General features: G+C 38.0%; 1 protein-coding gene across 2 annotated transcripts in view; it reads right to left on the bottom strand.

The window, feature by feature from the left end:
- The window catches only part of COL5A1 (collagen type V alpha 1 chain), a 292,321-nt gene that overhangs the window by 14,892 nt on the left and 253,349 nt on the right, over positions 1 to 24,080 (bottom strand). The window contains exons 50-64 of one of the 2 annotated variants that reach the window (XM_051980301.1): positions 22,730 to 22,837; positions 21,376 to 21,429; positions 20,936 to 20,989; positions 20,096 to 20,149; positions 18,933 to 18,986; positions 18,175 to 18,282; positions 17,900 to 17,953; positions 17,698 to 17,751; positions 15,730 to 15,837; positions 14,653 to 14,706; positions 13,347 to 13,382; positions 10,886 to 10,939; positions 9,240 to 9,495; positions 8,360 to 8,472; positions 1,304 to 1,372 (exon numbers count right to left, since the gene is read on the bottom strand). In XM_051980301.1, coding sequence (XP_051836261.1) covers positions 1,304 to 1,372; positions 8,360 to 8,472; positions 9,240 to 9,495; positions 10,886 to 10,939; positions 13,347 to 13,382; positions 14,653 to 14,706; positions 15,730 to 15,837; positions 17,698 to 17,751; positions 17,900 to 17,953; positions 18,175 to 18,282; positions 18,933 to 18,986; positions 20,096 to 20,149; positions 20,936 to 20,989; positions 21,376 to 21,429; positions 22,730 to 22,837 — 1,230 coding nt within the window. Of the gene's footprint in view, positions 1 to 1,169; positions 1,239 to 1,303; positions 1,373 to 8,359; positions 8,473 to 9,239; positions 9,496 to 10,885; positions 10,940 to 13,346; positions 13,383 to 14,652; positions 14,707 to 15,729; positions 15,838 to 17,697; positions 17,752 to 17,899; positions 17,954 to 18,174; positions 18,283 to 18,932; positions 18,987 to 20,095; positions 20,150 to 20,935; positions 20,990 to 21,375; positions 21,430 to 22,729; positions 22,838 to 24,080 lie in introns of both variants that reach the window. The other variant, XM_051980302.1, reaches the window with a different exon arrangement.

Genomic DNA, 24,080 nt, shown 5'->3' with positions numbered 1-24,080 from the left:
TGAGGAGTGGGGAGGAGAACAGCATGCTGTTCCCATGGAACTCTGCAAAGGTACAACATGAGGGTCAGTTGGTGCCAGGGCCACAGGTACCTATTGGGGATGGAATTTGCTGATCTCCACAGTCTGGATCCCTGGGTAAGAAAGCAGCTCCTTTAAGTTGTTCTGAGGGTGGAATAGCAAGGTCTGAGGAAGGGACCAGAAGGAGAAAGGTTTAGGCTGTTGACACCATTTCTTGACCTTTCTCTTCTAGTAACTTTATCTATTTCTACACTGTCAATGGGAGCTAAGAAGAGCAAAAGAACCTGTGTGAGAGGAAGTAGCTAGGATTCCATGGCATTCAGCCATGCAAATGAAAGGAATAAGACCATCTGAACCTCAAAGGCAGACCGACACTATGTATACAAGGCAAAGAGACCCTACCAGGTCTACACCGTTCAGAGAATGGTCTACATTTGTCCAAATCAGGTCTTGTTTTCTTTTTCCTGCCAACTGAGCAAAAACTCATTTACTGGAGCCCATGTTTCTTACATTCTGAAACCATATTTAAGGCCATAACATAGTCCCCCCAAATAATTTAATCTACTTATAGAGAGAAAAGAAATGAATCCAATCCTGCCCATTACTTTTGAAAGGTTCAGGGTCAATGAAAAGGGCCCTTGGGCATAGAAATCGGCTGGAACAAAGAGTTTTGTCAGGAAAGGTCCCAACAGTACAAAAGGTTTAGAATGAATTTCATTCTGTCCATAGGCTGGCATTGGACAGAATGAAATCCTCCCACAAAATATTTGCATTTGATGTGCAGACTGCCAGAGAGCCCCTGTACTTTGGCAGACGCTGAGTCTCGTTCCTGAACGCTGCCCACTCCCAGCTGCCACTCTGGACTCCCTGAGCTCTGATGAAACTAAATTTAAAACCTGCCTCCCACTCCCAGTCCAGAATTAACTTTAGACTGGTGTGGCTTGGGTGGGGATGGGGAGGGGGACCGGAGAAGGGGAGGGAGGAATGTGGTATCTTTTCTCAGAATTCCGCTCAGATATGAAGAAGTTTGGCCAACCCTATGATGGCAAGTGCCCAGCATGGTTATTAGTCCAACATGCAGAGTGCCGTGAGTTTGGCCATGTCCAAAGCAGGCATGGGCCAAGAGGGCCCTGCCGAGGTTAGCCACTTACCATAGAACCTCGCTTGTACTGACTATACCAGGTAGAAGGCTGCTCTTTGGGCCAACGGGCCATTTTACTCTGTAAAATATGAGACGGGGCGGGGTTTAAAGCCAAAACTGCAAAGAGACGAGAGGCTTCCTTACCAGTTTACCACGCTTGAATTCACTGAACCAGGAGCCTGGGTTTTCCTTGGGCCAGGAAGTAATTCTGGCCTAAACACATAGCAGGGGAGATGGAAAGGGAGAGAAACAGAGAATACAACAGTTAATTCTCCTGCCCCAGTAAAACATTGTCCAATTTCTTTAAATTAGTATCCACAACGTTTCTTTCCACGATTTGGTACTCATACTTCTTTGGTACCTTTAGTATTCCCTGCCCCTTTGATTGGAAATCTGGAGAATGAAACAAAGAATTTTTCCTAAAGTTTCATTTAAAGGAGGCTCACAGAGCAGTCAACTCTTCGTTTCTCACCTGCTGCATTTCTTGGATTGAACTCCACCATAACATATTTCTTTATGTTACCTACCACCCAAACTTTTCAGCTTTCTTTCGTGTGTTGTATTCCCAAATTATATCATAAGCTCTTTAAGAACTGGGAGTGCCTTCCTTTTTTTCTTATTTGTATTCTAGCAGTTAGCACAGTGCCTGTCATATAGTATACATTTAATAAATGTTTATTGACTATTTCCACACAGAGTCAGATTTACATATTATCCCTTATTGCAAGAATTATTTCAGAGACAGCAAAAAAGCTCCACTACTGCATTCTGATTGTCACTTTCACACATCACACCTGGCTTTTCTTAATTCTAGATAGACCTTAGATGAAACCCTATCATGAGACAATCCTCCTATTGACTTAAAATAAATGAAAATGTCACTGAGAGGATTACACATTAATCCATTATCAATCATTAATACATTCATTAGAGGCTTTCCAACATGACCTCTTACTACAAGTGGCCCCAAGCTGGGAAGATTAGAACCCCAAAGGGAGAAATTCCCATGAGAGAAATATGGGGAGAACCAGAGCACTAGGAAGAATAGGTCTACTTTGGTTGCCTTGGACAATGAGAGGGCAAATTGAGGACACTGTCCAACACTAGTAGGATGCTGAATAACAAACTCAGCCAAGGTTTGTGGAGGGTCTATTCCTGATTTAGGGGTTCTTGGATAAGATCCACCAGAGTCTTAATTCTTCCTTTATCAACATTTACTGTTGGTATTAATGGGCCAATTTCTCAAGTTCTCTTTGTAATGAAATTCTCTCTTCATTGCCCATATCTAACAACACTTTTGCCTGGGAAATGGCCAAAAGAATTGGGTTATTAAAGGCCTGATTGCTCTACAAGTACCTCTTTTCCACTTTGATACAGCTCTACATTTAGTACAGGAAAGAACTGTTTAGGGGTTTTCCCTCCAGGTCCTCTAAATTCACTTAAGATATGAAAATAACAAGTGTCAGTTCTGTGGGGTCTCAACCAAAACAGCACAGATCTTCTTTGAAATTCAAGTGTGGGGATGGGTATGGTTGCTTTGTTTTTTGTTTGATTATTGACATATTTGAATACTTCATTTTCTTTCATTAAAATGATGTATTTTTTCTATCCTGAACTAACAAAATAATAATAAAATGGGCATTTCTATATTCACTACAAAATAGGTGATTTTGCATGAGGATACAGACAATAATAATAGTAATAATAATTAAAAATATAATTTATATAGTATTGTAAGGCTTACAAAGTATAACACTTATATAATCACATTTGCTTCTCAAAGCAATCCTGTAACATTGGTGCTATTGTTATCTCCATATTAAAGATGAGGAAACAGGGTTGCCGAGAATTATACAATAAGTAAATATCTGAGGATTTGAATTCCAGTCTTTCTGATTCCTGATTGCTCTTACCCATCATGTATTAAGTACAGTTTGCTTTTTCTTTTTTTAAGTATACAATACATCCTAATTGCAATTTTCAAAGCTACTACTATTCTATAATTTCTTCTGACCTTTCTTCTGTTCACTTTTCATTTTTAAAATAAACTTTTGGGAAACTAAAAAACAAACACAACAAAACAAAAAAAAAAAACAAATCCAAGAATAAAGCTTTTATAACAATTAAGTATAAAAAAGCAAAAAAAAAAAATACTGGTTATGTCCAAAAACACATGCCTCATCTGGCATCTTGTGTTCATCATTTCTCTCTCAAAAGATAGATACCACCATTCAGTATCAATCCTCTCAAATTGTGGTTGGCCATTGTATTGATTAGAAATCTTAAGTCTTTCAAAGTTTCTATTGACATTTTTATTGTTATAATAAAAATCGTTCTGGTTTTCCTCACTTTGCTCTATCATATTCCTGTTAAGTCTTCTCAGATTTCTCTAAAACTTTTAATCATTTCTGATGGCAAAATAATATTCTCTTAAATCTATGTATCCTAATTTATTCATCTGTTCCCTAATTCATGGGCACCAGCATAAATTTCCAATTCTTTGCTACTATGAAAAGAACTGCTATGAATATTGTGGACTTCTGTGTTATTTTTTATCTTTCTTTGATCTTGTTGGGCGTATCAGCCTTTAGCTACCACTAGTACAAAAGTTATGCAGAATTTAGTAACTTTTAGGGAATGATTTTAAATTGCTTTCCAGAATGGCTAGATCAATTCATAGTTCCATCAACAGTATATTAATATACCCTTTTCTCCCTACATCTCCTCCAGCATTTGTCATTTTTCTTTTTTATCATCTTTGCAATTTAGTAAGTATGAGGTAGAACCTCAGAGCTGCTTTAATTCACATTTTTAAATTGCTAAGTTAATGACTAATTTTTTCATATCTTTGTGTGTAACTTGGATTTTTCCTTCTGTTCATATCCTTTGGATCTGTATTTATTAGGGAATCTTATTGTTGCATTCACTTTCTTACCAAAGGGATCCCTGGACCAAGAAAGTCTAAGAATCCCTTCTCTCTTGAGAAGCAGAAGATGGGTCATCAATGTGATCTAAGGGATCTATTTCCCTCTTTGTCTTTGTATTCCCAGTGCTGAGAACTGTGTCAGACACATAGTAAGTACTTAATAAATTCTTGTTGATTGATTAGTACAGAATTTGAAGGTGAACGGCCCACAGTGCTAACAGAATGAAACAGCTGGATTGGTATCTGCAAAGAACAATGGGAGGAAGAGAAGGGAAAGGCATCCTTGCTTTAGACAGGCATCCAGTCACATAATGAATTATTAGGGGATCTGTGCTCAGAAACAAGGTCCTTACATGCCCTTCATGAAGTGTCAATAACGCAAACCCCCATTCCCCTGACCTAGCAGGGCCTCTGAATCTGTAAATTCCAGAAAAACATACCAGAAAAACAGCAAAGTAAAGAGCTTCTGGAGTGGAGGGGTGAAGATCTCACTGAAAGAAGTCCATTTTCTGTCTCCTTCAAAGTCTTTGGCTATTTCCATCTTTATTTTTAAAACTATCCAAAATCAAAAGATAATCTGTCTTTAAGACTATTTTTCTTCTCTCAGAGAAGAATTCTTTTAAGACATTTCCAGGGCAGTGGTTTCCTATCCTGGAAAAACTTGTAATCTCATACTTAATCATTTTCCTTACATTTTTTGCTTGTGATATAACTGGATTTCTCCTGTGCTCCCCTCACCCTCCCCAGATTCCACCTTGTATGTCCATCTTTGATCACAGGATCATAAATCTAGAGCTAGAAGAGACTTCCTCTCATTTTACAGATCAAGAAGATCTGTAAATGAGTTGCCCAAAGTGTCAAAGGTAAGATGTGATACTAGGGCCTCTGACTTCCAAGTCAGTATGCTTTCCATTGTACTGTAATTTTTAGACCATTACAGTCATGCATCAGACACTAATAGACTATCTTTATAAATCTATTTCTGTGAAACTGAGATCAGTAGCTTTATCTTTATGGCCAAAAGACTCTTTGCAAATTCTGTCAATATGAATTCATCACCTCCCCTCCCTACAATTTATCTCCGCCACTAAAAGGCAAGAAAATACTCTGAGCCGCTCAGGGAGAGCTGAGCCATAAATGGAAGGCATCTTTGTGCTTAAGAGACACCTTTCATTTTCATTTACCCACAGTGAGGCTAGTCAGAATGAATAAGTGGCAACTAGAGGAAGCTAAAAATAATGAGACATTTTCTAAGTTGATTTAATTCTTGAAATTGGGCCAAGCTGACAGAATCTGGAACCAAATGGGGCAGGTTGTGCGACCTTTGATTTTGTGTTTGCCACATGAAATTTCCCACTTTAATTACACGCTTTCAAAGGTTTGACACTGCAAATCAGGGGAGACTTGAACCTGAGATCCATAAATCCTCTGAACTGACATTACAGTCTAACCAGAGTTCTTCTGACCCTTATGACCCAAGAGTGTGCTTATATAATATAGCCCATTTCCAAAATGATTTAGCAGGAAGAAGGATTGTGACCCAGGAGAACTTGTATTTAAATACTGTTCCCTCATGCTAGGACTTAATTCTCAATAGTAAACCTCTTAGGGATCTAGCTTTTAAAGTTACAGATATTTGAAAGGATATGTATGTATACATATATGCAGTATTTGTACATGCTAAACATAGACATATTTGCATATATTTATGTATATACATGGGCATACATGTGTGTATATGCACATACATATATATGTATTGTATGTATATACATTATGACTTTACATCTATATACAAGTGTATGTATATGTGTATGTGTGTGTACACACTAAAGTAAACCCTTCAAATTTGAGGACAGCTCATTATAAAGCGATGAATCTGATTTTATTTTGAGACATATGAAAATCAATTTCATTATAGGTATGTTAGAGGCTTGGCCAAAAAATAAGGAAGTTTGGGTTTTAGTCCCAGCTTTATCATATACTTACAAAGCAACCACAAGCAAATCACTTTTCTGAATTTTAGTTCCCTTATTTGTAAAATAGGGAGTTGAAAGAGATAATCTCTAAGGTCTCTTCTGGTTCTGATGTGTTTTGGTCTATAAAGGCCCAGCATTGATTCACTGCCCAATTTTCATTCAAGATCTGCCAGAAATGAGTCCCTGTACAACTTTGATGTCTTTGTTCCTGGTGAAGGCAACACTGAAGAATTCTGTAACGTTTTTGTAAGGTTTTTTTTTCTTTTCATATTGGCCACATTGACTGAACTACTATGATAATACTATATTCACATGATTGAGTTTGCCCTCATTGAAAGCTTGAGATTTAGTTGTAGTATATGTTTTGTCTTTTTAATGAAGAAATATTTCCAAACCAACTTAAACAGTCTTTACTGACTAAGAAACATTGACATTTTCCTTTCTCTATCCCAATCCTCTGGTCTCAGGTTGCCTCTGCTGCGATTTTTGTGGAAGGCAAAAGGTTGGAAAAGTGTCAACAAACACATATTTTCATTACCTTGCTGGGACACAAATTGAATCAGGCATGCAATTAAGAACAAAAATTACCCAACAATAAAATACAGTTACCCGTCTGTTCTCCCCTCACAGGAGGTATGTACACAGTTGTAAAAAAATGAAATCTACACTTTTTGCCTAACATAAATCTTTATGGCCCTGAACAACTACCCAAAGGCTATATTTACAAAACTGAAAAAAAATCTAAAATGATTCTTGTTATTAAATGTGGTCAATATCTTATAACCCATAGATAAATGCCCATATTAAGAATAATCAACAATTCTCTTAAGTATGTATGCTATTCAAAAATCCTTTTCATTTCTATGATGAAGCAACCAAGATATGCCTAAAATCAATTTTTTCTATATGGACCAAACCAAGTTAAAATGCAGATTAAGGCATAAAAAAGAAAGTATCACTTAATGAGTATACCCAGTAAAGCTTATATTTCCCTCTATACCTGAGTCCAAACAATTGAGGGACTGTTATAGAACAGAGGTATTAGATATTCTCTGTGGCTCCCCAGTGGCAAAAGTAGGAGCAATAAATAGGAGATGCCAAAAGGTAGACTTATGCTTCATGTAAAGAAAAACCTCCTAACAAAGTTGTTCATCAATGAAATTGGGCTGCCTGGAGGTCTTTGAGCTGAGTGTAATTACTGGAAATGTCTAGATATAAGGTACACCTTATATCTGAAGTCCTTTGCAACCCTGAATTTCTGTGCTCCTGTCAAGGATTTAATGGAATTAACTAGGAAGATTACATTTTACATTTTCTATACTGACTTCAACAAAACTATTCATGGGGAAAGATTAGAGTTCTTCCCCATGCTAAGATAGCAAAGATTAGTGGACATTTAAAAATAAAAGTGAGTTGTAAAGGATAGCATTATACTATAACACCAGCAAGAACCTCTTTTCATTCCTTCTCAAAATTGTCAAACTTTAAAAAAGAATGAGCTATCTTATTAGCTATAAAATAAATGAGCTCATATTTTCTCTCTCTTTCTCTCTTTCTCTCTCTCTCTCTCTCTCTCTCTCTCTCTCTCTCTCTCTCTCTCTCTCTCTAATAAAGAGACTAAATCCCAATCCAATAGATCAAAGAGACTTTAAAGAAAATAAGATCCCCATGGTGACGAGGCAAACAAAACTGACATAACATGAATCAGAATGCAATTGACTTTAACATCTAATTAAACAGGAAATTTTTTTTCTGTCATTGAACTTTTAGGAGAAAGATGCAATTTATGAAAAATCAAATGGATTATAAGAGTCCAAGCAGGAGCTTCCCACAGATGTTCCCACAGATGTACCACTCACCTTGATCTCCCATATTTACTTCAAATGCTGGCCAAAGTTTTGCAAAATCCTCAACAAAGACCCAGTGTTATTAATTAGGCTGAACTAGCTAAAATGGGAGAGGGACTCAGGAATTTTCAGAAACATATTCAAAAATGGTTGAACTTAAAAAGGAGATTCTACTTAAGCATTGATCCCAATTCATCAACATATTCCTTTTCTTGAAACTTCCAGGCAACTGATGTTTCATTCTACTCATTTATTATAATTTTCTATTTTAAAATCTCTTAAGTCATACCTCTAGAAGTCAGTTCTCTTGATCCTGAAACGATTAGGAAGTAATAGATCAATCACTAGTTTTCACTTGTAAACTGAGACTATCCAATTGAACTTACCAGATGCATAATTTGCACACTGAATAAATTTTCAGAGAGAAATAAATTACACCAGCACTTACTCCTTCTGATTTCTTATCGGGGAAGATGCAAGTTTCTCCACCAGCTGTGAAATTGCAGTAAACTTTGAAAGAATCCCTGGAGCACCCTTGGTTAGGATCAACCCAGTATTCACCTGGATTTCAGAAAGATAAAGTGAGTCAGACAGTGTTCAGGTAATTGATTTTTAGAATATTTCCTCTAACTTGGATATTAATGTCCCATTTTACCTTAATACTTTAAATGTTTGCAATAATTCAAGTACCTCTTTGTTCCCCTACTGAACTCACAAAGGAAATCTACAGAATAGTTTTATAGACTCAGCTGGACCTCTGACACATCTAGGGCAAGTAATAACGAAAAAGCAGAGTGGACAGTTAATGCAGGGGATGAATTTGGAATAATTTACTTATATGCTTGGGTTCAAATTCTATTAAAATAATTTATCTAAAAATTTTAATGAGTAGTTTATAAAGGGTAATCTAAAGTCAAAAGCATTAAAAACCCAATACTCCTGTTGAGCTTCCTTAAACAGGAAATGAGATGCTGAAATGATTTACTTTTCTAATATAAGTACAATACTTGACTTCCTCATGGACTTTAAAAAACCTAATAGGTTTATAAATTATGTTGAGTTGGGCTTCTCTAGCTCCATGGTTCCCCTAATAACAATAACATTTATATATTGTGAGTTTGCAAAACACTTTACATATGTTATCTCTTTTTACTCTCACAATAACCCTAGGAGATACTATTATTTCTCTTATTTCACATGTGAGGAAACTGAGGCTAGAATTAAATAACTTCCCCAGGGTCATGCAGCTAATAAGTACTGGAGGCAAGATTTGAACTCAGATCTTCTTGATCCTAAGCCCAGTGTCTTCTTGCTGGCTCTCCACTTACCATCAGGAAAGTCAGGATGGCAGAGTTGTAAGTCCTTGCAAGTACGAGCAGGATTGTGCTGAGTGCCTAAGGGATGCTTCATCTGCTCAATTTCCAGTTTCAAAGAGTTGAGTGAGCCAAAGATCTCTTCCATGCCATCGGCATAATCCATGTAGTTCTCACCATTGCCATCATCAAGCAACTGGCTGGCATCAATGTTCCGTCGAGTCCTAGAAGCCTGAATGGGCAATGGCTGAATGACTTCACCTGGAGGACCCTATGACATGGAAAAGGCAAAATCAAAATGAGCAAACACTTCCAATGTAAAAAAAGCTTCAAGGATGCCTATATTTATTATAACAAAAGCTAATTTTTCATCACCTCACACCTATTGTATTAGGTTAACAGGTATTTTGTCTCCAAGTTCTCTATCCCTATTATAATTCATCCTGTACAATGAATCTTTTATTTGATTCAATACACATCTATTAGGCACCTACTGAGGGTAAGGCCTTTTGCTGGACTGTGTGGGGGAGTTGCAAAGTTTAATGATATATAGTCCTTACCCTCATGGAGTTTACAATCCAGAAGAGAGATTTCCCACAGAGGGATTCTCCTATGTATGATTTCCTATGGGAAATCTTTCCTGACCCTCCTAGTTGTTAGCTCTCTTCTACCTTTTCCTTAATTTAACATGCATATTTTTATCTATTTGCATGCAGAAGGCTTACTGCCTCATAAGCAGTAAGGGACTTATATATACATATACATATATATGTTGGATTGGATAAATACACATGATACAAAACCTTCTTTAAGTGTTTCTTATTATCATATCACATTGCTGTTGTTGTTTAACAATCACTCTCTAGAATTAACCAAACCTGTTACTCAAATCCTCCAATATAAGGATCAGAGATTTAGAGCTGGAAGAGACTTCCCATATATTCATTTTGGTGTCCTCAATTTTAACTCTAATCCAGTGTATTTCCTCTTTATGCACTCCCACCAAGCACATCCCTGTCTTGTTCCTGACTTTGTTCTTTGTTTACATGTTCTCTCAACCTAGAATATCCTCTCTAGTCCTTTCAACAAATCAAATGTCTTTATTCTATTCAAGGTTCAGCTCACGTTCTCCCTCTTCTAATCCCTCAGCCTGAAATACTCTAAAAGTATATTTCCCTCCTCTGAATTTCTATGGTAATTTTACACTTGATTACATGCTGCCTTGTATAGCTAATTGTTTTATGTATGTGTCTTGTCTCCCTAGCTGGGCTGTGAACAACTGGAGAACAAGGACTGTGTAATCTACATTTTTATATCACCCACAACTGCACAGGAGTATACACCTAAAGAATGCCTAATCTACACTTTTGAAGCTTTAATTTGCTAGGTGTTTACATACATATGTATAAAACCAAGATTGGGAATAAAATTCAAGGAATACTTTCTTTAATTCAGGAGGAAATTTGCCAGCATTTCATTTGCTACACTATTTCTTAAGCATAAAGGTCACCTCCTACCAAAAGATTAAATCCTATCCAGTTTCTTCCCTTGAGCTCTCCCTGTGATTTGGATTTCCTAGGGGAAAAATGCTATGACTTTAATGTTACTATGAGTTACTGAGAATTCCATCATGGACTTTTCAATCTTCAAAAACTACTTACAGGTGGACCAGGAGGACCAGGATGGCCAGCCTCTCCTTTGGGACCTGTTGGACCCTGGAGAAAAAGAGAAAAGCAAAGACATGTAACCATTAAAGAGCATTAGTAATAATGGAATAAAATGTAGTTTTCATATGAATATCTCTAGTCTTTTCAATAATTAAAAATTTAAAAGAAAGACTTCAGGGAAGGTCTTCGAAGAAAAAACCTGAGAATGGACAAGGATAAAGCCTATAAAAATAAACCCCAAAAAGAGGGATGGAAAGAGAGACTACAGATTGTTCAGTATGTTCCTGATGCTGGAATGAGTGTCCTTGGATTTTGAAAGAACAAAATTTAGGGACAACTAGCAAGTACTTCTTCACACAGCTAGAATAAGACATGAAGGTCAGGGTTAATTAGCTTGGAAATATTCATAGAGGATTTAGATAAAACAATAAGAGATTCATAAGTTTTTAAGGAAGATTTAAGGATCCTAGGGATTTATAGGTATCTATCAGTGTGCAGGTTGAGTATGGCAGCACACCCCACCCATGTTCAATGCCAACTTAAGGTATCTGCTCAGAATCACAGACCTAGAGAGCTAGAAGGGATCTCATCAGACATTTAGTCCATCCCATACACAAAAGAAGTCCCCATTTTAATATGCCAGATATCTATTCTGCCTGCCCTTGAGGTTCTCTAAGAAGGGGAAACCCACCACCTCTTGAGGCAAATTCATTCCACTTTGGGACAGCTTTGCTGGTCAGGAAGCATTTCTTGACATCCAATAAAAAATGGCCATTTTGCAACTTATAGCTATTGCTCCAGGTTCTACTTTCTGGAGCCAGACAGCAGAAGTCCAATCCATCTCCTCTACAAAAATTTTCTGAATCCTTGAAGACAACTATCATGTCCCAGGCTGAATCTTCTCTTCTCTAGGTTATGAATGTTCAATTCCTTCAACAGATGCTTATTTGGTATATCCCCAAGACCTTTCCCCTATCCTGGTCACCTTTTTTGGACATTCTCTAGTGAGGCTAAAATCAAAGGGGAAACCATACCCTTCCACTATAGAGACAGACTATTGAATTAGAGATGAACCATTTTATCTGACCCAGTTGAATTCAATTAATTGAATTATTGAATTTTCTTCCTTCCTTTCCTGCTTGCTTCCTTCCTTCCTTCTTTTCTCCTTTCTTTTTTCCCCTCCCTCCCTTCATCTCTCTTTCTTCCTTTTGTTCTTTAATGCCCAGTGAAAAAACTCCCTCTGCCAAAGCAAATCAGAATCTATTTTGCAACTTAAAAATTGCCTGAAATTCTGGGGGAGGGCTGAACCAATGTAACCAATATATGTCGAGGCAAGACTCAACAGCAGCACTTTCGGACTCTAAGGCCAGATAGGCTTGAAGGCATAAGAAAGTCAGGGATTCACTAGAGACATTCTCTTCCCTTTCCCCAAATCTTTTCCTTTTTAAAAACTGAGAAACTGGAGGTTAAAGATAGCTAAAACAAGAATTGCTCAATCTAATCTCAGAGGTAGAAAAATTTTCCTCAATGTCTTAAGCAATGCAATTGGATCACCTGACTATTTAAAACCCTAAGATTGGGTGCCATATAGGAAAGATATTGACAAGCAGGAGGGAATCCAAAAGTGGGTGATCAGAATGAAGAGCCTACGATTAAACAGGACAAACTGTTGAAAGAATTAAGGTTTTTGTAGCCTGTAGAAGAGTATATGTATGGGTGGTGTGAGGACTTGCCTAGCCCTTTTCAGAGCTGTTCATCTACCTTCGGTGTCTACTTTCACCCAATTCATACCTATGGCTCCAAGAGACTGTAGCATACACAGAAGTCATGCCCTAAGAAATCATCTTGACAGATGGGTTAAACCATGTTAAAAAAGTACAGGTCTCAAACTTACTGTGAATAAGGGAGTGTCTATCCCAAGCACATGAAAAGTTTCCCCTAGTGGAATAGTAGAATAAATAGTAGAACATTTGTTCCAATGTCCAAGAAGCAGGTGCTCTTAGATCTTGGCTGAGCATCAAAAATACCAAGATCACCCACAGCCTCTTGGGCCAACAGTTATCTGGACTTTTGTTTTGTCAGTGGACTTCAGTTTGCTTTGCCAGTGGACTTCATTAACTCAGGAAGAGAAAGTGAACCTGACAACAGCACAATTCTGCTTCACTTAAAATTCACAGATAGGTAAAGACATCACCATTGATGTCATTGGTACTCTTCAAAAATGAACAACAAGAGGCACAAGATAGCTATCTAAGTATTTGACAGACTGTTACATGTAGATCAGATTAGATTTGTTTTTATTTGGTCTCAGAGAAAAGTAGAGAGTCCTTGTCAGGGATGTTATAGGGGAGGATTCTTATTCAGGTAAAGGTTGTTCTAAATGGTCTGAGAGCTCCCTCCAACTTTGAGATTCTGAAAAATAATAGCCATAAATTTTGGTAAATGCAGCACTTACTGAAGAACCTTTAGCACCTTTGGGACCAGGAGGGCCCTGAAAATAAAAAAAACAGGAAGTTAGATCCAGGTTAATAACTTTTTCTACACTTATGTTCTCTTCCCCTCCAGATACAAATTCCTTATTTATACAATTTTAGTTTATATCTTTCACTTTTATATCACCTGCATTTCCAAAATCTCCTTTCTTTCTATTATTTGGCCAGCAAATCATTCCGTATGACAGAGAATAAAAGAGATAGGGGGAAGTAGTTCAGCAAAACTAATTGACATGTCATCTGAGTCAAAAGTATATGTGATCCAATATAAGTTTTCAAAGGTTATTCAATTCAATAACCTTATCTTTGTCTTATACTTTATTCACACTTCATATTGACTCCTGCCTTTTATTTAAATCATTTAAAAATGAGTGAATGAATAAATGTGCTATTTGTGTAGGTAAGAGAGGAAGAGGTCAAACCAACCCAAATGTAGGAAAGGAGGAGTCAACTGAAGCTACCAAGACATTCTGCCAACCCCTAAAGTATATTCCCTGCCCAGTCTCTTGTAGAAACCAAAATTCTCACCATTAGAATGAGTAATAAGTTAACTAACAAAGGTATGGAGCAAGGGGAGATGGTTCCCTGAAAATGTACATAGGCTACTTATAAGTGTCCTTTTGTGCACTCTCTCAAGAGCATAAAGTCAGAACTTAATTGATCAAATTAGCTAAATGTCCCTGTGAAAGCTAAATGTATAATATTCAGGGAAGGAAAGCTCAATTTTTGTCATAGGGATTTGGGTAAACCATGAATGAGAAAAGAGTTTGCTTGTTGCCAGGGACAGCATTAGGTTACTGCTGGTCAGGCACAGGATAAGCATAGTAGGAGGAGGAAGAGGGTATAAAGAGGAGCTTCATCCATTAGTTTTGGCAAGGATTGACCCTGTGAAGCAGGTATCATAATTGTTCCAAGAGTACAGAGGGTATCTACAATGCCTACTGATATGTGGAAATAGGAATTCCCAATTTACTAGCCTTACTTCACTCAGTGAAATTGTACAAGATGCTGTCTAGCTCCTATCTCTCATAATTCAAACTCTGCTTTCAGGGTTCTGTTCTAACCAGCCCAGTGGTCACCTCAATCTCTCTCGCCAGAGCGAGCATCACTTAGCTGCATTACTTAATCAGTCAGTCCATGGAAAATGAAGTCCAATGATGTCTCCCATTTCCCCTCCTCATATTATCCTTCAACCTGTCCCAAACATCTCTGAAACTCTTGAATCAAAATGAGTGGAATCACAACTAATTCACTCTTCCCAATACTCACTGGTAAACCGGGAGGTCCAGGAGGACCAAGGGGACCAGAAGGACCAGTTATACCCTGAAAAGAAAAAGGAGATAAAGGGATATTAAAATCCATTCTCTTCAAGCAAGCAGCACACACGCAAATTGGGTTTTATTTTGTTACCTCTCCACCATTCTTTTAAAGGCCATTAATCCTCATTCTCCCTACCATGCTACTGACTGACTTATTTTTTATATTGTATGTCAATTTGACTAGGTCATTGTGAGGTTCCAACAAGATAATGTGTATGGAGTATTTGGCAAATGCTACAGTGTTATACAAATGCCAATGATTATCACTCTTCTTATTATGACTATTGAATCCTTGAATTAGTCCTCCAACAGACACTCTCATTTGCTTGAAGAAGACACGTGTGCCTCTATTTTACAGGGGGCCATTTGTCAAACTCAGCACATTTACACATCTTGACACTTGGGTAATAAAATAGGGAAATATAGAAATCACTTTTATATTGAAGACTACCTTTTAGTTTGAAGAGAGGCAGTAATGTATCATTCGCATCACAGCAGATAAAGAGCTAGCTATCAGTGTTAAAGCCAGAAGGATCTGAGTTTAAGTATTACCTCTCTGTACTCTGGCTGTGTGACTTTAGGTGAGTCACTTAACCTCTCAATGACTTAGGCATTTTTCTAAGAGTACAAATTACAAAGAAGTTGCTGGCCTGCATTGGGAAAAGGAATTACTTTGTCTAAAAGTTCCCTATACTAATGAAACCACAGATATCGTTCCTATCTCTAACCCCTTTTACTTGGAAAAAGGGATACATTGGGAATCAGGGAGCTAAGTTCTATATATGAACCTCGGTTTATTTAACTGGAAAATGAGGGGTTTGGGATGGATGGATGATGATGATGAAGGTGATAACAATAAAATTAATCTTGCCATCACTCATTGGTAGAGAATTTAAGAAGTACTCTCCCATGTATTACCTAACTATTGATTTCTAAGGATTTTTCCCAGTTTTAAATCTCTATAATTCTACAGCTCTAATTTGAAAAGGTTAGACAACCTATATAAACTAGGTCCCAGATCACCTACCTGTTCTCCTTTAGGACCTGAAGAACCCTGAGGTCCGGGAAGACCTCGGTCACCTTTTTCACCTTGTTCACCAGGAGGTCCAATAAGACCAATCAAACCTGGATGACCCTGCAGTAAATGAAAAATAAATGTGCCTGTTTTGTAAGTGGCTAAAAAATGACCTTCAGGAGGGAGAGGAGAGATACATCTGGAAAAACAAGGTATAAAACATATTTAGTCTTAAGGGAAGGAGGCACATACATAGACATAAGGACTCCTTAAGAAGTAAGGTCAATGAATTTTGGGGAGACTCAATTTAATTAGGAAAGTCTTTTGGTGAATTCTACCTACATTTATATTTTTTCTTTCCCTTGACCTAGAATGAATTGCTTTCTGAGGTGCTTTCCATTTAACCAAATCCTGTCCATTCTTCAACATTGCCTTTGTACATGAAACCTTCCCAAGCTATTCTAGCCCATGATGTTTTTTTCTACTCTAAATTCATTCTGCACATATAGTGAGAAGCAAACTACTTCTCAATCTGTTCAATGTATCTATGTCGTGTACTATATAACCTTTTGGAGGGCAGAGACTAATGCTACTTAATGGTTCAAAATTGTAAAAAATTTCATCACTTGGTGTCAAACTTCATGATAGAAGAACTAGGTTAGTGATTAGACAGCAGGTTATAATGGAATCAGATTTTGGAATCAGTCTTTTCAACTTGACATTAAGACCCACCAGAGCTTGAACTCTGCTTAGAGTCACCTTTAAGAGCTCATCACAGTAGGATTTTGTGGAACTTGTTCCCAGCTCTCATAACATTTTAGTATCTTACATTAGTACATACTTAGTACCCTACTCAAGACCTATTCTGATGTCTCATCATGATATAGAGGTGACCCTGTGTTCTTGGAGGCTGTGTCTGCTTCTAGCCAAGCCACTACAGTTATCATCCAGGAGTACAACCACAGAGGAGAAGGAATCCATCATCCTCATCTCACGGTAGTAGCATTCTTGGTAAGCTCAAAAGCCTTGAGGATAATGCCCCTTATTGTTGGCCCTGTTTCCAACTGTCCTGTCTCCATTAGTCAGGAAAGCAACTTGTATAGAGATTCAATTTTACAACTGTCTCTGCAAGTGCTTTGGCCCAATCTTCATCAGCAGCTACAGTTACTGAAGATCCAGAAAAGACAATTCTCAAAGTTAAAGTCCATCAAATAGTCCAACATCAGGAATGGATTCCATTTTATTAATGTAAAAGATACTCAAGATAATGCTAAAGGAGCATAAGACCTTTCCATCTGACTTGTACCTGAGACCACTCACATGCATTTTCTCCCCGATTAGATGTTGAATTCCTTGAGAGCAGGAATTGTGTTACATTCTGTCTCCATAGTGTTTAGCAAAACACTTTTGTACATAGTAAACATTCAATAAACATTTTTTCATCTTTTCATTTGCATCTATGGAAACGCATTGAACATAGGCCTGCTAATAAATTGCATCTCTATGGTCTGACCACCAGCCTAAGTTCCAAGAGGCTCACCTCTAGGGTGACCAAAGAGTAAACATTTAGCCACAACTCAGATACTAATTAGATGTATGTCTCTAGGCAAGTTACTCAGATACTGTCTTGCTCAGTTTCCTCATTTGTAAAGAGAGGATATTGATAGCTTCTAACTCCCAAATTTGTGAGCATAAAATGAAATATTACTTGTAAAGCATTATACAAATGTTAGCTATTATCTATGTCTGAAATCAAGATAGACTTTTGTTTGTGGTAGCCCACATTGATGAAGTTACAGAACCTCAAAGTTCTATATATAATAATATCTGGCACTGGTTTAACATCTCATAACACACATAATAAAGGTTCACTGTTGATTGATCCTGAAATCTGTTTTCTTCCTAACCAGGAGCAGGCAATAGAAGAGAAAGATGGTGTTATTTAAAAGAGATCAGCTTTATTTGTAACAGACAACATACCTTTTCACCTTTGGGACCTGAATCTCCCTTTAGACCTGGAAGACCTGGGGGACCCTGAAAGAGAAAAATAGGAAGAATCATATTTTAGCACTGATGAACATGGATTTATCTGATTTAGAGTTTCCTATAGTAAAGTAAACCACAGGTATTTCTCACCAAGTTTGTACATTTGGAAATGTTTAAGATAATAGGTGGCACTTACCATGGGACCAGGAGGACCATCTGGGCCAGGAGATCCTGGTAGACCTTGTTCTCCCTGAAAAATACATGTCCTTTGTATAAGGCTCAAGCACAATAGCCTCTTCAATTATAATCTATGCCTCTCTCACTTCCCAAAACCTTTCTGCCCTCCACTTCTACACTGCTAAAAAGAGTGATTTGACATTCCCACAGAAAGCCTACATTCTAGCTTGCTTGTACTGTGAATTGGCCTCCAGTGCTCAGGCTAAGCTGCCCTTTGATCAATAAGACATTTACCACAGGGCCTGGAATCCCACGAAGGCCATCAGGACCAGGTTTGCCTGGTGCACCTTGGGGACCAATTGGACCAGTCTTTCCAGGTGGGCCCTCCAAGCCAGCTTCACCCTGTGGAGAAAAGAGAAGAGAGAAAATTTTCTCTGAAGTGTAATTCAGATACCCACACTATCCCCTAATGCAAATGTAAGTCTTAAAGATTTTCCTATTTGATTGGATCATAGATTTAAAGCTGAGAAGGAGTATTTAGTTTCCCTTCAGCCCTCTTATTTTACCAATGAGGAAACAGAGGACTGAGAAGTTCAATGACTAAGGTCACATTCAGACATCACAAAGTTGCACCCAAATATTTGTGTATTTAGATCTTTTCGAAGTTATGACAATGACTCCTCAGGATTATAGTCCTGGAGTTTGCTATAAAGCCCTTAGGACAATGGCAGTGAGAGACAAACATATGCAGCTTGGCAGACAGACACTTAAACATAAACACATGCTATAAGGAACCACTCCTAAGCAAGACAAAAAAAAAAAAAAGTCATTACATTCTTCTGGTGTGTGTTAACTATTTCTAAGGTTGGAATAAAACACAACTTTCTTTGAAGCCAATGCCCAAAGTTTTGCTGTTTTTATTGAACAACTGGGCTAGGAAGTTAAATGTTGATTATTTTTTCTTTCATCACCTCTGTACCCCACCCCTTCGACCCTCCAAACAATTCCCTCTCGGGTATTATGAAGAATAATCTGGACAAACTGCAAGTTACCTTGGCTCCTTTCTCTCCTTGTCTTCCTTCTGGGCCAGCTGGGCCAGGAGGACCCTAACAAAAACAGAGAATACATATGAGGCCATTCACCCTCTTTTTTCTGGCCACCTCCTCCACTTATGCTTTGCAGCCCACACAAGAGACCATATCTTGGAGAAACCTCAATCCTGGGGCCCTGCTGCTCTCAATCATGAGCACTTCTCTTGGAATGATATCTTAGGAAAGTTCCTACAATGTTTCACTTTACTACTACTCCTGTTCTTGCTGCAGAAGCTTCATTCTAATTGCGGAGACAAGACCAAATTAACTCTGCCATTGTTCCTTAATTGGTGTGCCAAACGACTACTCCATGACCCTCTTGTTCTGCCAGTAATTTTCCTGACCAATGAGCTTCTTCATGATTACCACTTCTTTATGTGTGTTGTTTTGAAATGTAAGTTTTTGAGGGCAGAAATTGTCTTTGTCCTTGTATTTGTATTTTCAGCACTTAATATAGTGTTTGGGACACAGAAAGTGCTTAATAAAGGCTTTTTTCCATCCATTCATTCACCAATTGAACATGAAGATCTATGATTGATAAGAATTGAGGATTATAGAGGATTGCATAGACTCTTATTCAGAATATTAATATAATTTCAATGTCCTTTCCCCCATCTATTAAAGTTACAAAGAATAATAACAGGAAGATGAGAATTGTTGCTATGTCTATGATCTGGCCTCATTTTTCTAGTTCCCTTTTAAGTTGCTTGGTTAGGAAAGGTAAGCATATATCTACATTATTCACCATGCAAATGTCTTTTAACTTTGTTCTGATTTATACAAAATTTCAATGGGGAGAAAGAAATTACACTGGATAGTCTGATCTATTCTTCAGTTACTGATAGAACTTGGTCTATCATGCAAAAAGTCTGGCATGAACTTGATATGATGGTAATATCATTTTATCAATCAATAAGCAAATCAATTAGTAAACATTATGTGCTATTACACAACTGGCATTGTTCTATGATAATGATAGAAGTTGAGTGGAAAGTACATCCGGCAGAAACTCCTTCCCCACCAAAGTCCTGGTTACATCACTTAGATTCCCAGAAAAGAACAAAAGTAGATGATTGCTTCATGTGGAAAAACAAAAGCCCAAGATTTTCTTCAAAGTCATTTACCCTTTTGCCTGGAGGTCCAGATGGCCCTGGTTCACCAGTAGGGCCTGGGGATCCCTGGATTTAGAGAAAAAAAAATGGGAAAAGAGTTGGAATCAAGGCTTCCTGATTAACATGAACCAAAATGGATAGATTTTAACCAGTTTGCAGGGGGACTAGTAATCAATAATCCTTTTACACTCAGTTCTGAGCTCTCCCCAGCCAGCCTGAAAAGTATTTCCTATTCTCCCTTAGCACCTGATAGCACAGACGCCTGGAAATTTGGAATCATATTAACAGGAGCCTGCATTAATCTAGCCCAAGGAATTCTCTGTTACAGGTTACACAGTCTAATTAATGTCCTATCTGTGGCTGCACAATCACTACCTATTCCCATTCTGCAACTCTGCTGCACTGTGGAATGGGAGCAATCAAATCCCAAGATTCTGGACATAAGCTTCTCACCCTCAGGGCATGTCATTTCACAACAACCAACTGCTCTGTTTGTTGGAAGAGGAGGTCGTGGTTGGGTGGAGCTTGTAGTTATTTCTGAGTAGAATACTAAGCAATGGTCTCTGCTGGAAGCAGGGCCACATTTAATCATAAACTCAGCATCCAATTTAGGATGAGAAATCCTGTGGTTATAGATGCACAGATGGCGGGAGCTGGAGAAGTCCCAGAGGTGTCATCTGGTTCAGACCCTCTAGGCTCTAGACAGAAATGGACCAAAACCCTTCGAAGCAAATGATTTCTCCCCATGAGCAAAGCAAGGTGAGAATGCCAAGTAAGAATGATAGCATTATTTTCTGCCAGCAAACTTGGAATGTGATTCCTAGTGGATCTAGAGCACTGAAAATAACTTACAGTTTGACCAGGTTCACCATCATCTCCTTTATCGCCTGGTGGACCATCTTGACCCTATGGAAGAAAAAAAAATGAGTTAATTCTAACTCCCCCAGTTTCTTACAGAGGCCCTAAAATCAGTAAGCCTTTCCAAAGCATTCTGCTTATCAGCAGGCCACATGAACCTCAAAAGTAGCCTCATTCCCTTCAAAAAATAAAATCTGTATCGAATTGAGGCAATTTGTTTTTTCCAAGGAGGTGCTTAAAAACAGGAAATGCATTTTTCTTTTTTCTTTTTTTTCTTTTTTAACAGCCATCAAAATGTTGAAGCCAAGAGGGAATAGTGCAGCAAAATGCAACTCTTTGTAGCTTAAAAAAATTCCTAGGATGAAAGGGGTGGGAGAAAGGGCAGTTCAAAGTCTTTGCTCAGACCACAGTAACCATGCCCACTTGAAACTTACCGCAGGACCAGGCTCTCCAGGGGGACCAGGATCACCAGGGAAACCAACAGGGCCCTCAAAAGAGAAAAACATCTCAAAGTCATTATCTACCCAGCTGAGAACACCATGCCACCTAGCCCCTGACATCAACGTTATTTTGCTCTTAGTCTTAGTGTAACATATAGAACATATTTGGTAACATGTTTGGTTTCCAGTAGAAACAAGGGAATGAAAGAATAAATTTATCAAGTTCATTTTATGCATAAATTAATCTTTTCCATAAAGTATTTTGAAAAGTATCTTGGTATAGTAAATAAAAATCTAGTCCTGAAGGCAGGAAGATCTGATTTAGAGTCCTTTCTCTGACACATATTGGCTATGTGATCTTGAACAAATTACCTAACTTCTCAGTGGTCTGGGCAATTTATCTAAGATTACAGATTTCAAAGAAACCCTCAACCTGCATTGGCAGAGTTTCCTTATTGAGAAATTCTCTATAGCAATGAAATAATGAGTCAGTCCCTCTCCTTGTCCCTCCTTACCTTAGCAAATTGAAGCTTTTCTATCTAGTCTACACCAGATATATTTTTCTAACAGGACTCCTGAAAAAACCCTCTAGACTTTTGGCAGCATCTCTCAGTTCTCACCACTTACCAGGTTGTTTTTCTTCAACTAGTGTTTAAACAATAGGATATTGCTGTTGCTGTCCAATTATTTTTTTCAATTTTTTTTCTTCATGACCCCTTTTGGGGTTTTCTTGGCAAAGATATTGATTGGCCTTTTCTTCTTCAGCTCATATTATAGATGAGGAAACTGAGGCAAATCAGGGTTAAGTGACTTGCTCAGGGTCACACAACTAATAAGTATCTGAAGCTGGGTTTGAATTTAAGATGACAAGTCTTCCTGACCCCAGGCCCAGCATATTAACCACTGTACCACCTAGCTGACCTTAACAGTGGGGAATACTAAATTTTATAGAGCATTTGGTCATTGTGGGAATTAGAGAGCAGATCTTCTTACTCCCATCTGACAGAAGAGGGAAGAGGATTCAGAGAGGTTAAGTAACTTGCCTAATGTCACCCAGCTCATGGATGGCAGAGCTGGGACTGAAACTCAGATCTTTTGACTCGGAGTGCCCCTTTTGTCATATGGGAGAATGACACATAGGGGTGATAGACCAATGAAGTGTCTGCTGCCTCTAAGGCATTGTACTTGCTACCAGCAGTAATGTCAAAACTGCTAAAGTGCGGTGTAGAGGAAGGTATTTGACACTCAGGGAAAACAATAGCGCTTAGAAACGGACACATCTGACATCTGCGTGGATGTAGTTATCAGAAGGCTCTGCCTTTTCATTTGGCATCATGCAGATACTCACAGGGCTTCCTTTTGGTCCATCATCACCAGGTGGGCCTTTGGGCCCAGGAGGTCCTGCAGCACCAGAGGGACCTGATTCACCCTTTTCTCCTCTTTCTCCTTTCGGTCCCTAGGGGCAAAAAGGCAATTCCTGATGAGCTGACAAAAAAATCCCTGCGGTTTCTCTGTAATCACTATTGGTCACCATTGTTACTTGGCCCTGGTTTTATTCAACATTTCAAGTGACAAGGAGTCCTCCCCTCTTCTCCAGTTAACACACTCCCCACTTAAGAGGGAGGGCCTGACAAAGCTGTTTGAAAGCTTAAAACCACAAAATGGTTATACATTAAAGAAGACTGTCTGCTTTCTGGGGCTACTTCAGGAGTACAGCTGTTGGCATTTTTGGATGAGAATGTGTTCTGTCATTGCCCGAATCAGAGGATGACAATGCTGCTGAAGCCAGCCAAATGATATTACAAATAGTTAGAAGAGAAGAAAAAGGAAAAGGAAAAAGAAGGAGGACAAAGAGGAAGAGGAAGATCCTAGAGAAGTCTAACCAACCTAGCATTCTATAAAAACCTCAAAATTTCAATTGGGAATTATCATCTTGGATTTAGATCTGGAAGAATCCTTGCAAGAGATCATATAATCCAGGGATTCTTAAATTTTATTGCATCATGGGATTCTTTTGACAATCTGGTGAAGTCTTTAGACTTTTTATGACAATAATCTTCTTAAATGCACAAAATAAAATACAAAGGAAATTAATTATACAGAATTTTTCCCCTATCCAAGTTCATGATCTCCTTTATTTCAAAAATCTATTCATAGACTCATTGGGAATCTGTAGAGCCTGGGTTGAGAATCATTAATCTATATGTGATGGTCAACTATGATGGACTTGGGTCTTTTCAATGAGTTGAGTCAAGGCAATTCCAATAGACTTGGGGTGGAAAATGCCATCTGCATCCAGAAATAGAACTATGTTTGAATGTGGGTTGAAGCATAGTATTTTCATCTTTTTATAGTTGTTGTTGTTTGTTTGCTTGTGTTTTTTCCGACTTTTTCCATTCTGATCTGATTTTTTCTTACACAGTATGATGGATATAGAAATATGCTTAGAAAAATTGTACACGTTTAACCTATATTGGATTGCTTGCTGTCTCGGGAAGGTGGGAGGGGAGAAGAGAAAAATTTGAAACACAAGGTTTTGCAAAGGTGAATGTTGAAAACTATCTTTGCATGCATTTGGAAAAATAACATCTATTTAAAAACAATTTTAAAAATTAAAATCTATCTAGTCCAGCTCTGATGTCTTTTTTAAATGATAATAATAGTTTTTAATATCACCTCAGTTTCTCAATTCGCATCCC

This window comes from Antechinus flavipes, chromosome 2, assembly GCF_016432865.1.
Source record: "Antechinus flavipes isolate AdamAnt ecotype Samford, QLD, Australia chromosome 2, AdamAnt_v2, whole genome shotgun sequence".
In the NCBI taxonomy this organism is placed as follows: domain Eukaryota; kingdom Metazoa; phylum Chordata; class Mammalia; order Dasyuromorphia; family Dasyuridae; genus Antechinus; species Antechinus flavipes.
Note: the sequence above shows the minus strand (reverse complement) of the source record. Positions and strands in the feature narration are given on the sequence as shown.